The 10,790-nt window shown below is 56.8% G+C and overlaps 4 protein-coding genes across 4 annotated transcripts in view; 3 read left to right on the forward strand and 1 right to left on the reverse strand.

Annotated features, from left to right (window-relative positions):
• Positions 1 to 826: 826 nt before the first annotated feature.
• GUITHDRAFT_120472 (hypothetical protein) lies at positions 827 to 3,679 on the forward strand (the record flags this gene model as incomplete). Its single annotated transcript, XM_005820277.1, has 15 exons — positions 827 to 937; positions 1,066 to 1,112; positions 1,165 to 1,334; positions 1,382 to 1,445; positions 1,491 to 1,591; positions 1,637 to 1,753; positions 2,149 to 2,180; positions 2,239 to 2,400; positions 2,453 to 2,531; positions 2,583 to 2,680; positions 2,736 to 2,816; positions 2,859 to 2,908; positions 2,958 to 3,428; positions 3,476 to 3,530; positions 3,608 to 3,679. The coding sequence occupies 15 exons, from the start codon at positions 827 to 829 to the stop codon at positions 3,677 to 3,679; spliced, it is 1,710 nt and encodes a 569-aa protein (XP_005820334.1).
• A 451-nt stretch (positions 3,680 to 4,130) lies between these two features.
• GUITHDRAFT_120473 (hypothetical protein) lies at positions 4,131 to 5,880 on the forward strand (the record flags this gene model as incomplete). The annotated part of the gene is made up of 5 exons (XM_005820278.1): positions 4,131 to 4,236; positions 4,753 to 4,797; positions 4,848 to 4,934; positions 4,993 to 5,335; positions 5,388 to 5,880. The coding sequence occupies 5 exons, from the start codon at positions 4,131 to 4,133 to the stop codon at positions 5,878 to 5,880; spliced, it is 1,074 nt and encodes a 357-aa protein (XP_005820335.1).
• Positions 5,881 to 6,014: 134 nt separating this feature from the next.
• GUITHDRAFT_156075 (hypothetical protein) lies at positions 6,015 to 6,432 on the reverse strand. The gene has a single exon (XM_005820279.1). The coding sequence runs from the start codon at positions 6,300 to 6,302 to the stop codon at positions 6,048 to 6,050; it is 255 nt and encodes an 84-aa protein (XP_005820336.1). The 5' UTR covers positions 6,303 to 6,432; the 3' UTR covers positions 6,015 to 6,047.
• A 3,054-nt stretch (positions 6,433 to 9,486) lies between these two features.
• GUITHDRAFT_166492 (hypothetical protein) overlaps positions 9,487 to 10,790 on the forward strand; it is a gene marked incomplete at both ends in the record, with an annotated part of 1,758 nt that continues 454 nt past the window's right edge. Inside the window, 4 exons of the mRNA XM_005820280.1 lie at positions 9,487 to 9,597; positions 9,988 to 10,105; positions 10,157 to 10,497; positions 10,705 to 10,790. Coding sequence (XP_005820337.1) covers positions 9,487 to 9,597; positions 9,988 to 10,105; positions 10,157 to 10,497; positions 10,705 to 10,790 — 656 coding nt within the window. The remainder of the gene's footprint in view (positions 9,598 to 9,987; positions 10,106 to 10,156; positions 10,498 to 10,704) is intronic.

The raw sequence follows: 10,790 nt of genomic DNA on the forward strand, positions 1-10,790 counted from the left end.
GTAAAGTAGGGCGAATGATGATGATGATGATGATGATGATGATGATGATGAGGAGGAGGAGGAGGAGGAGGAGGAGGAGGAGGAGGAGGAGGAGGAGGAGGAGGAGGAGGAGGAAATGGTGGTGGTGGTGGTGGTGGTGATGATGATGATGGAGGAGGAGGGAAACAGTGCTGGTGGTAGGCTAGCATGAGTTGGGAGGAAGGAAAATGAGAGGGGAAAGAGAAGTAACTGTTCTGACAGAGAGGTTTGATGAGGAGAAGGAGCGTAAGATCACCTCTGCTGTGTCATCGTTGTACTCCAGCAGCTGGACGTCATGGGAAGGAGCTCCTGTCTGCGACTTCCCCGGCAAGTCTCGTACTCCTTTCACCCCCACCGTTGCCACGAGGAAGAGATCAGCGTTAGTCTCCGCTCTGATGGAGGTGACGCATCGAGCCTGACATGTGCCTCTCAGCTGTAACTCCTCCTCCCTCCCTCCTCCCCCTCCCCCTGCTCCCTGCTCCCTGCTCCCTGCTCCCTGCTCCCTGCTCCTGCTCCTGCTCCTGCTCCTCCCCCCCCCTCCTGCTCCTCCTTTTTCTTCTTCTTCCTTCTCCTTCTCCTCCTTCTCCTTGCTCTTGCTCCTGCTCCTGCTCCTGCTGCTCCTGCTCCTGCTCTTGCTCCTGCTCCTGCTGCTCCTGCTCCTGCTCCTGCTCCTGCTCCTGCTCCTGCTTCTGCTCCTTCTCCTCCTCCTCCTCCTCACATTGTGTCGCAGAACGTAACCCGCATCCTCCATGATCCCCGACATTTTCCGGGCCCGCCTCTGTGTCTTGTCCAAGTCCCTTCCGAACTCATGGCGGGAAAGGCGGCGGGAGGGAAGGCTGGAGGAGGAAGAGGGCAGAACGTGGAGAAGATGAAGATATCCGAGCTCAAGGACTACCTCAAGTCCTTCAAGATCCCTCAGGTCTGACACCATGGGCTCTAGCCACAGACGAGCATGCGAGAGGAAGGGAGGGAGAGGAGTAGGGTGGGCGCCGGGACGATGTCAAAGGCGATGGGGCTCGTAATGCAGGGAGTGACATGCGATGTCAGAACGGGGAGAAGGAGGACCTTGTGATCAGAGTCAAGCTCCACCTCGCGTGAGTTCCGGCGCCTGCTGCATGCTCGAGGAGGGTGATCTGCTTCCGACAGGTCGAGGGAGATGAAGGTGGACGGGAAGGATCCCTTCGAGATGAAGCCAGCAGAGCTGCGCAAGGCGTGTGCTCAGCGCGGTCTCAATCCCATGGGAGAGCGAGACGAGCTCCTCAAGCTCCTCGTCGAGAACGAAGGAGGCTCGTCGGGGGGGGCAGGAGAGGAGCAAGGTGAGAAGGCAGGAGGGTTGACGACTGTGTGATCGAGACTGCTGTAGACAGCGAGGGCGTATCGCTTGCGAAGCGAGTGCTGGAGCTAGGAGAAGATCATTGCGGCATCCTGTGGGGAGACGTGCTCTCGCTGTAGCTGCGCTGACCCTCGCCTAGCTCGCTTCTCGGAGAAGACATAACCTCTCAGTCAAGCCCAGCGGCGATGAGGAAGCAATACCTGCTCATCTCCCAGAAGATCCACCCCGACAAGCTGCCATGTGATGCTCCTGCAGCCCCGGCATCGGCTCTGACGCCTCCCGCAGCGTTCGCTCAGGCTACCAAGGCTTTCCAGCTGCTTGTCTGCGCCTACGATGCCCTGACCCAACCCGACATGACCAAGGCAGAGGAGGAGGAGGAGGAGGAGGAGGAGGAGGAGGCGTGTTAGATCTGACGTGAGCTCAGGCCGACACCTCCAAGTCAAAGGCGAAGACGATCAACCGGTCGAACGATGGCTGCTACCGCACCGACGTCCACTGTCCTCGGTGTCAACGTGCCGTCCTGCTCCAACTCTCCTAACTTCCTCCAGGTGCTCGGCACCTTGGGGTGAGGCAATCGATGGGTTGGAACCTGCAGCATACAGCCACATGATGACCGGAATCAAGACGTAACCATCCTCCTCCTCCTCCTCCTCCTGCTCCTGCTCCTCCTGCTCCTCCTGCTCCTCCTGCTCCTCCTCCTCCGTCGCCCTTCCACACTCCCTTCTTCCTCCATTTCCTCGTTCTCCCTGACATCTCTGTTCTCCCTGACATCTCTGTTCTCCCTGACATCTCTCAAGGTACTGCTGTAGCACCTGCCTTCTCGACTTTGGTTGTATGACGGCCATTCACAAGTGCCCGTTCTGCCGGTCATCTCACACAAACCTCAGCCTGTCACTGCATCTGATGGGGATTGTACTTGCAGCAAGCAGTTCGAATACAACCCGGACCTCTACCATGACAAGATAGTCTGCGGGAACAAAGGGTGCTCCAAGAAATTCGGATTCATGTTGTACAACGTGTCTGAGACTCGGATGAAGCAGCTGAGGGAGGTGCCGTCCGGATGCTCTGCACGACTTGGGTGATGACGGCGGTTGTGGGCAGGAGCTGAAAGCGGCTCAAGAGAAGAGGCTCAAGAAACAAGAAACTCTAGACCGTCGGCACGCAAGAGCCAAGGAGAAGGGTTCGTGTTGACATGTCAGCCCACAAGTCTTGCTGAGTCCCTTGGAAACAGGAATTTCTGTCTCGGTAGGAGAAGACGAGGAGCTGAAAGAGCAGATCAAAAGCTTCGAGCATGGCCTCCTGAATGAATGCCCCAAGTGCGGCTGGAAGGTAAAGGGCGGGGGGGGCTGCTGATGTAGGAGGAAGGGCTGATCTCGATGGGCAGCTGAAGAAACGAGATGGGGAGGAGGAAGCGAAGGAGCATCTCAAGGAATGCAACGACGACAAGAAGATCATGGCGTACCAGGTCAGCGCAAGGCGCAGCGCTTTCTCCTCTCACCCAGCGCAGAGGCGGAAGCGAGTCCAGAAGGAGACAGAGCTTGCCAAGGCGAGCAGGAGGTCTGAGGTGCTGCCCCTGCCTTGCAGTTGGCTGAGTGCTCGGGCACAGGGGGCAGCAGGAAGAGGTTGTAAACCTGCGGACTTGGGAGTTCCTGGGGGCAGAGAACGAGAACCTGTGGATGCTTTCGTTGGAACAGCTCCGCAAGCAGTGTAAGAGCTACAAGATCGACGACGAGGGCGAGAAAGACCAACTCATTGCAAGGCTAGTCCGCCACCGCAACTCCTTGGACGCGTCCCGGCTGCTCACAGACGCGGGAGGGGAGGGGGATGCGAAGAAGCAGAAGAGTCGCATCCCTACCCACCAGACGCTGCCGAGTAACCTCGAGTCTCTCTCTGTCTCGCAGCTCCGATCAGTCGCCGCGTCCCATGGGATCGAAGTGAAGGGAACCAGCAAGGCTGACATCATCCGCGCCATCGAGAAGGAGAGGTTCCGAGACGAGCCCCAGCTCAGGCTGACTATGACAGCTGAGAATGAGGAGGACGAAGTCCTGCCCAGCAAGAGACGGAGGGCCGCAAAGAAGTGACAGCTCCTTCCCTTCCACTTGCCTCGTCTCACTCTCCTCTCAGATCGACACTCGATGACGACGACTCTGATGACGGAGGGAAGCGGAGTCGAAGCAAGGTGACCGAACCTCTGCCTGTTTTTGTTGCATAACTCACTTTTCTCTTTACTTCCCTCTCTCCCTCCGCCTCTTACAGAAATCTAAGAAGAAGAAGGCGCTAGACGACGATGACGATGACGATGACGAGTTTGTTCCAGATGACGAATAAGATTTTCTCTGAGTGGTAGAGTCGACTAACTTGCAGTGCAAAGCTCACTCATGCTAACTTCGCAGCATTTCTGAACTAAATTGAATGAATTGATATTAACAGTAATCTTATGAATCGGCTGCGCGGCGCGGCCGGCCTTGCAAACTACGTTTGACTTCTTTGGTTAATAATTCAAAATCAGTACGAGTCCCACCCGGATCCACCGCCCGGCGGCTCCGGGCATGGGGGACCGGGAGGTAGTGAGTTAGTTGAGTAAAAAGTGTCGTAGTAGTATCAAGATCACGCAGGTTTGACTAGGCTTTTTTATGCATGGAGAGGGGAGCGAAGGAGAGGAGAGGAAGAGACTGAGGCAGCACAGGAACGCTGAGAGCGTCAGATACGAGAACAAGGAAGAGGCATGAGGACCTGCGTGCCTCCTGCCTGGCCCGGAGCCTTGCTCTTGCTCTCCTTGATGTGGATGCCTCCAATGCTGGCCGGCAAAGGCGCATTCATGGTAGACACCCTACAAGTTCACGAAGTGCCGATCGTCTTGCAGAGAGTGGTTCGTGATAGCACAGGTAGAGCAAGTCGCGATGCTGCTGCCTCCTGTGATGATGCTCGAGGTGTCTGGGTCAAGAACGAGCTTCACTCCATGGCGTTCACGGCGATGCAGCGACAGGAAGGCATCGTCGCCTCCTTCTGCTTCAGGACCTCTTGCTCAGCGCAACACCAACAGCAGGAACACATAGACGCTTCCTGCCTCCTGCTGACAGCCCGGCAGGTTGAAACCCTTCTTGAGCTGGTCAGGGGCGGCGACTCTCGTTGGAACGTGACGGTAGTTTCATCACCTCATCGACTTCCCCCGCGCATTCCTGTCTTCCTCCATTACTCATCAGGCAAAAGAGCTTCCTTCCTCCCCCTCCCACCCTTCTTCTCTCTGTGCTCCCAGGCTGACCCTTGCTCTTACTCTGTGCTCTCCGTCTGACCCTTCCTCTTCTGCCCCCCCTGTGATTCCTCCTCCTCCTCTCCCTCTTTCTCCCCCTCTCCCTCTTTCTCCCCCTCTCGCTCCCACTCTTCCTCTGACCCGCGACTAGGTCTCACTGAGCTGCACGTCCTCTCGACCTCGTGGGCAGATGCTGGTGAGCCGGAGGCTCCGTAACGAGGATCTGAAACCCTCGACCTACTGCAGTGGAGAACGCGAATATTTTCTGCTCCCGCTGGTCCTGCTCCCCGTCAGCTCTGCGATCCCTTGCAGAGCAGCTGGAGGAGGTGCAGAGTGAGTTCAACACCTCCAGGTTGCGACCTTGACCTGACGCTTCTCACCTGCCGCACAGCTGGGCTGGCAGGTGGACAGCGCAGGGGGTCGGGAGGGAGGGAGCAGCTGAACTTGGCAAAGTTTCTCTTCCCTGAGTGCCCCAAATCTTTCTGGGAGGAGAGAGGTGAGGGAGTGGAGGAGCAGCAGATTTCTGTAGTAGTCCCGTCGCACAACCATGCTCCCTTCGTCGTCACTGCTCTGCTCAGCCTCAACGAGTCAGCTCGCTACATGTGGGAGAGACGCTGCAAGGACGGAGGACGCTGTCTCCCGGTGGAGGTGCTGGTGGTGGATGACGCATCCACGGACGAGACGAGCAGGAGGGTGGCTGAGTTCCAGCAGCGATGCCAGCTGACCTCGAGCAGGTAAAGCTGTCGGCCTCATGCTGATGACTGGCTGACATGTTGCCTCTGGAAGGTGGATGAGGGTGAGGAGCGTGAGGAACAAGCGGCGGCTGGGAGCTGCGAGGTCGAGGAACATCGGAGTGGAGGAGAGTACCGGCAACTTCATCTTGTTCTTGGACGCGGACGACATCGTCTTGCAGGGGCACCTCCTACTTCTCGCGGCGGCGATCGCGTCCAACTCATCCTTCCTTGCTGTCCGCAGCAGGATCCAGCTTTGGGATGCGGAGGCCGGGAGGAGCTTGATGGAGGAGGTGAGCTGGCGATGGAAGGAGGCGATAGAGCGCGGAGCACCGACGAACCTGGTAGTTAGGAAGGAGGCGCACCAGTGCGTAGGAGGCTTCCCTGCTGACCTCCCTCGCGGTGAAGACATGGTCTACGCTCAGAAAATCGAGCTCCTCGCCTCGCACGTTGGCGGGGTCCTCGCAAAAGTGCAGGAGGAAACAGTCAGGTACAACAGACGCGCTGGCAATAGCCTCGACCGACAACGTGACAAGTTTGCTGTATAAACGATTACCTGACAGTGAAGGCGAAGGAAAGGTAGGAGGAGGGCAGCACGTTAGTAGCATCAGGAGGAGGAGGAGGAGGAGGAGGAGGAGGAGGAGGAGGAGGAGGAGGAGGAGGAGAAAGCAAGTATGAAAGTAGTTCTAAATCTATGTATTGTACATACAGAAGGTTACATGACAAGATCAATTAAGATCATGGAAGCGATAATGAAGATAATCCCAATGAAGTAAAACTCCTTGCGGACGCCGACGCTCTTGTTGGGGCGGCAGTGCCGAGCGCCGTTCTCCAAGAGAATTTTCAGCCACACGTCCCTTTGACTGATGCTTGGCATCAGCAGCCTCACGGCCTCTGACTGCTCCTCTCCCGCCGCGTCCCCGTTGAGCTGGATAGCAAGAGGGTTGTTCCCGGCCACACAGACCGACATGCCTTGGAGGTTGAGGGTGCTGAGCTGGTTGGAGAAGGCGGGAGGGTCCGTGAAGATCCGCATCAGCTTCTTGTCGACCACGCACAGCACTGAGACCGGCTCCTCCATCCCCTCGACCTCCAGCAGCAGCTGCCCCTGGTGTCCCCCCACAGACTTGGATCCCCGCTTGTCCATGTAGTCTCCGAACGTCATGCTGTTCCCGGGTGACCGGGCGTTGTTCTGTTCGTGCTTGCTCGGAGCCTTGGGAGGAAAGTGCCTGCTGGACCCACGAGACGACCGGCTGGGGCAGCGAGAAATCTGATGCTGACTGCAGTCCTGCGCCTCCCGCACTCCTCCATCAATCCCGCTCTCGAGCTTTCTCACGAAGCTCATGTGAGGGTCTTCTCGAGACGAGCTCAAAAAGCTCGCGTTCATGTTGCTGTCTCGGTTCTTGTTCCCGTGCCAGGAGTTGAAGGCTTGCGGGGAGGGTCTGCCGCGAGGCTGCGACAAGTAGGAGTTGACTTCCCGGATGCTGGAGGAGCGATGGAGGTTCGGCAGCTTGCCCTGAGAGAACCCCCGGTTCTCCTCTCCCTCCACCTTCTTCGGAGGCTTGGAGAAGAGCTTCGCCTTGCGGAACTCCGCCACAGGCTGGAGAGAGTCGATGAGCCGCATTACCTCCTCCCCTCCCACCGCCATGAGGTCGCTAACGCTGAGCTCGAAGCACCGGCACTGCTCGATGGCTCGGATGTCGCACGTTCGCTGCAGCTCCTCGATGTTGTGGAACTTGGCCGAGGGATCTTTGACGATACGCTTGCAGGTGGCGATGAAGGTCATTTCTCCGAAGAAGTCCCCGCTGCTGAGCTCTTCCACCACCTTCTTGTCGTGAACAGCTTGAGCACGTCCCATGTCAATGAAGAACATGGACGTGCCGATGGTGCCCTTAGCAATGATGCATTCACCCGGCTCAAACATGCGCAGCTGGGAGGGAAGCAGTCAGCAGGAGAGCGGTCAACCTCCCTATGTTACCTTCATCGCTTCAAGACATGCGCACACGCTATACGTCGACATGTTCGAGAACATTTCGAACTGCCTCCAGCTAGCTTGGAAGAGTCGAGGAGGGGGGTTCGCTTTGCTCTCGGGAAGACCGACTCGCACATCGCAGCTGGCGGCTCGATTCATCCTGAAGCTTGAGTTGAAGTTCTCAGCGTCTTGCAGGAAAGATTTCCTCCTTCCATGGACGTCCATGGGTTCGGCAGATTCCGCAGAGGAGGCGACAGCTTCTCCTTCCAGGCTGCAATGCTGGGCTCCGCTCGGACTTGTCGATTGAGACTGCGAGCCCGTGAGCCCGCAACCTGGGCTGTGATGGAGCCATGGATCGTGCGCAGACACATTCAGTGTCATCATCTTCCAGAGCGCGGGCTATGGCAGGTAGCGACGAAGAAGGAGCGAGTGAACGAGGCAACAGGGTGAAGGAGCAGGTAAGAGGGAGGAGGGGAGGAGGGGGGGAGTCTGGGCAAAGACCAAGGAAGAGGAGCCAGGGTTGACGAGGACTGGCGAGGGGCCTTTTATGGACCACGTGGGGTGGTCAAACACAAGTAGTACGGGTGTTGTCTACCTTGATATGATTGGAAAAATAGGGGTGGGTCTTTGGATTCAAGATGGGTGGGGTGGGGCAAGAAGCTTTTCTTCACGGATACCATGCTGACCGACCCTTTTTTAAAATGTTTTGAGTCGGAATGGCAACATCACCACCCTACCCCCTATTTCACTGAAAAAATGTTGAAATTAACCCCTACTTGGAGATGATTTACACGAAGCAGGGGTCCCTTTCCCAGGAGCAAAGAAACCCCAACCCTTCGAGTGGTTTAAAACAACTTGTAAATCCGAGGAAATGTTGAAGTAAACTTTGAAGATAATTCCAGAAATGTTCAAATTTGCTGAAATAGAATCGAAACTTTCCCCCTCACCTTACAGCCACCATTTGCGACCCTTGCACACCCAGATCATTCTCTAATTATGCTACTAATCTCAGACTCACAGGCTCCCCACCTAACCTCCTCCTTCTCCTCAGCCGGATATATTTGTGTATGTACAATGGAAGTCACGCTACTTGAAGCTAGTTCGGGGACTGCGCCGAACAGTCACAAGGTAGTCTATCATCTCTCAACGACTGCCAGTGCAGTATCTCAGTGACCCGACTGTCAAGAGGCCGCATGCAACAACTCCTTTTAATGAGTCACGGGCCCGGAGCCTTTCTCCGCTTTTGTCCTAGTACTCAAAGTTTACTTAAAAATCAGTACGAGGACCCGGTACAAGTGCAGTGCCCGTGACGGCCCGGAGTCCGGCGTCTCGCCCGGCCCGGCCCTGCGGCCAGTGATCGGACGCTGGGCCCCTGGGCAGCCCCGCCGGGCGGGCCGGCGCCTCCGGGGCCCGGGCCGGGCCGGGGGCACCCGGCCCGGGCCGGTGACTGAGGCACTGGAGTCTCAGGTTCACAGCCGCCGCCGCAGTTACTGAGTGAAGTTTGGGGGACAGCCTGGCAATCGGCAGGATGAGGACGGGCCGTTGGTTCGAGTCTGGCTGACCCGACAGGCTCAGTGACAGTCTTTTCTCCTCTGCGGCCCGGTACTCGGTGACCGTACGGTATGGCCCTATCCGATCATTGTCTTTTCTTCCTCGTACCTTTTTAACTTAACTTTGAGTAAAGAAGATTATCTCTGTTCGCCCGGCTATAGCGAGGACTAGTCTCTTCCACTTGAGTAAAAGTTAGGATTGTGCAGCTGGGGCGGGGAAGCAGGCAATGGCGAGGCAAGGATAGAGAATTTTGCATAGCTTGTATAACATCTTTGCTGACAATCATACTCGACTGACATCTCAACCCATCATAATCTCCAAGGTTGTTCAGATCATTTCCTAAATTACATCTCAGTTCGTAAAGGACAGATTTCTACCTTCATATCGTTGAACTTCCAATCCTACCATCATCTGTCTCTCCACTTGTTTCAAGGATGCGTCTCATCATCGTTGGGATTGCGATGATACAGTTTTGTTACGGTAAGAGCTGGTGGAGAAGGGAGATGCGAACGTGGTGAGCTGCTGCTGCTGCTGCTGCTGCTGCTGCTGCTGCTGCTGTAGTTGTCGTTGTCGTCATCATCGTCATCGTCATAGTCGTCGGAGCGAGTTGGAAAAGACTATTTTGATGTTGACGATGACGATGATGGAGATTATCATGATGATGAAAGTATGCGATCGTGGTGGAGGAGGTCCTCCGCTAAATGAGTGCGATGTTGTCATGCCAGTGACGAAGCCAGTGGCTCAGGTGAAGTCCTCACAGCGAAGGATGAGCATGAAGTAGGCGTTGTGTTTCCTTCGTTGCCGGCAGATTGACCAGACGACAGGTCGATGTCAACAGCGCTGTGCCCTCAGAAGATCTTGACAGCATGCTGCTCGGCCCCTTTCACAAGGCATTTCCCTCCTCCTGTCCTCTCCCCTCCTCTATTCCGATCCCCTCCCATCCCTCCGGAATCCCCCCCTTCCCTGGCACCCTCTCCTCTCCAATTTCCCATCGTCTTCGCGCGTTTCCCCTGCCGCTCTCCTTCTGCCTCTGCTCCGTTCTTGATCCTCTCTCGTTCTCGTCCCCTGTTGTCCTCCTCCTTCCCTCCTCCATCCCTCCGCCATCTTCGCACGCCTGCTTATGTCGGAGCACTAGGCTAGCAGGAACCCGATCTTCTCTCCCAACGCAAGCTTCTCTTTCTTCTGCCCGTGGCATCACAAGCATCTCAAATGGCAGGCCAAGGATGTCTTCAACCCTGCCGCCCTCGTCCGCGGTCAGCAGCCCGACCCTCCCGTCCTTGTCCTCCCCGCTGACCCTCCAGCAGACCACAAGGTTCACCTCCTGTTCCGCGCCGAAGATTTCGATGGGATGCATGCGGGGACTTCGAGGATCGGGCTGGCCAGGAGCGAGGACGGGCTGCACTTCCCCGCAGAGGACACGCATCCCTCGCCCGTCCTCTTCCCTGCGCCGGAGGAGGGAGACTGCTGCTTCAGGGTCGACTACCTCGAGGACACGTGCAAGGACAAGTGCCAAAGGGACACGGCGGCTGGGATGGTGAAGGTGGGGGAGGGCAAGTACAGCATGTCGCTCTACGATGCTGAGGGAGGATGCGAGGACCCGCGAGTCGTTCAAGATGAGGAGGGAACTTACTTCATGCTGTACACGGTGATCCTCCTCCTGCACCTCCTGCTCCTCCTCCTCCTCCTCCTCCTCCTCCTCCTCCTCCTCTTCCTCCTCCTCCTCCCTGGTCTCCTCCTCCTCCTCCCTGGTCTCCTCCTCCTCATCATCATCATCATCATCATCTAGTCTCCTCCTCCTCCTCCCCCAGTCTCCTCTTGCTCCTCCTCCTCTAGTCTCCTCACCCTCCTTCAGTCGTACGATGGGCATGTCGCGCGCTTGTCGGTTGCATCTTCCAACAATCTCACCACGTGGACCAAACACGGACTTGCTTTCAAGCA

The sequence above is a fragment of the Guillardia theta genome, assembly GCF_000315625.1.
Source record: "Guillardia theta CCMP2712 unplaced genomic scaffold GUITHscaffold_183, whole genome shotgun sequence".
Taxonomy (NCBI): Eukaryota; class Cryptophyceae; order Pyrenomonadales; family Geminigeraceae; genus Guillardia; species Guillardia theta.

Bases quoted from the DNA above. Each gene is read 5' to 3' on its own strand.
- GUITHDRAFT_156075 (XM_005820279.1), bottom strand. From the start codon at position 6,302: ATGTCGGTCTGTGTGGCCGGGAACAACCCTCTTGCTATCCAGCTCAAC.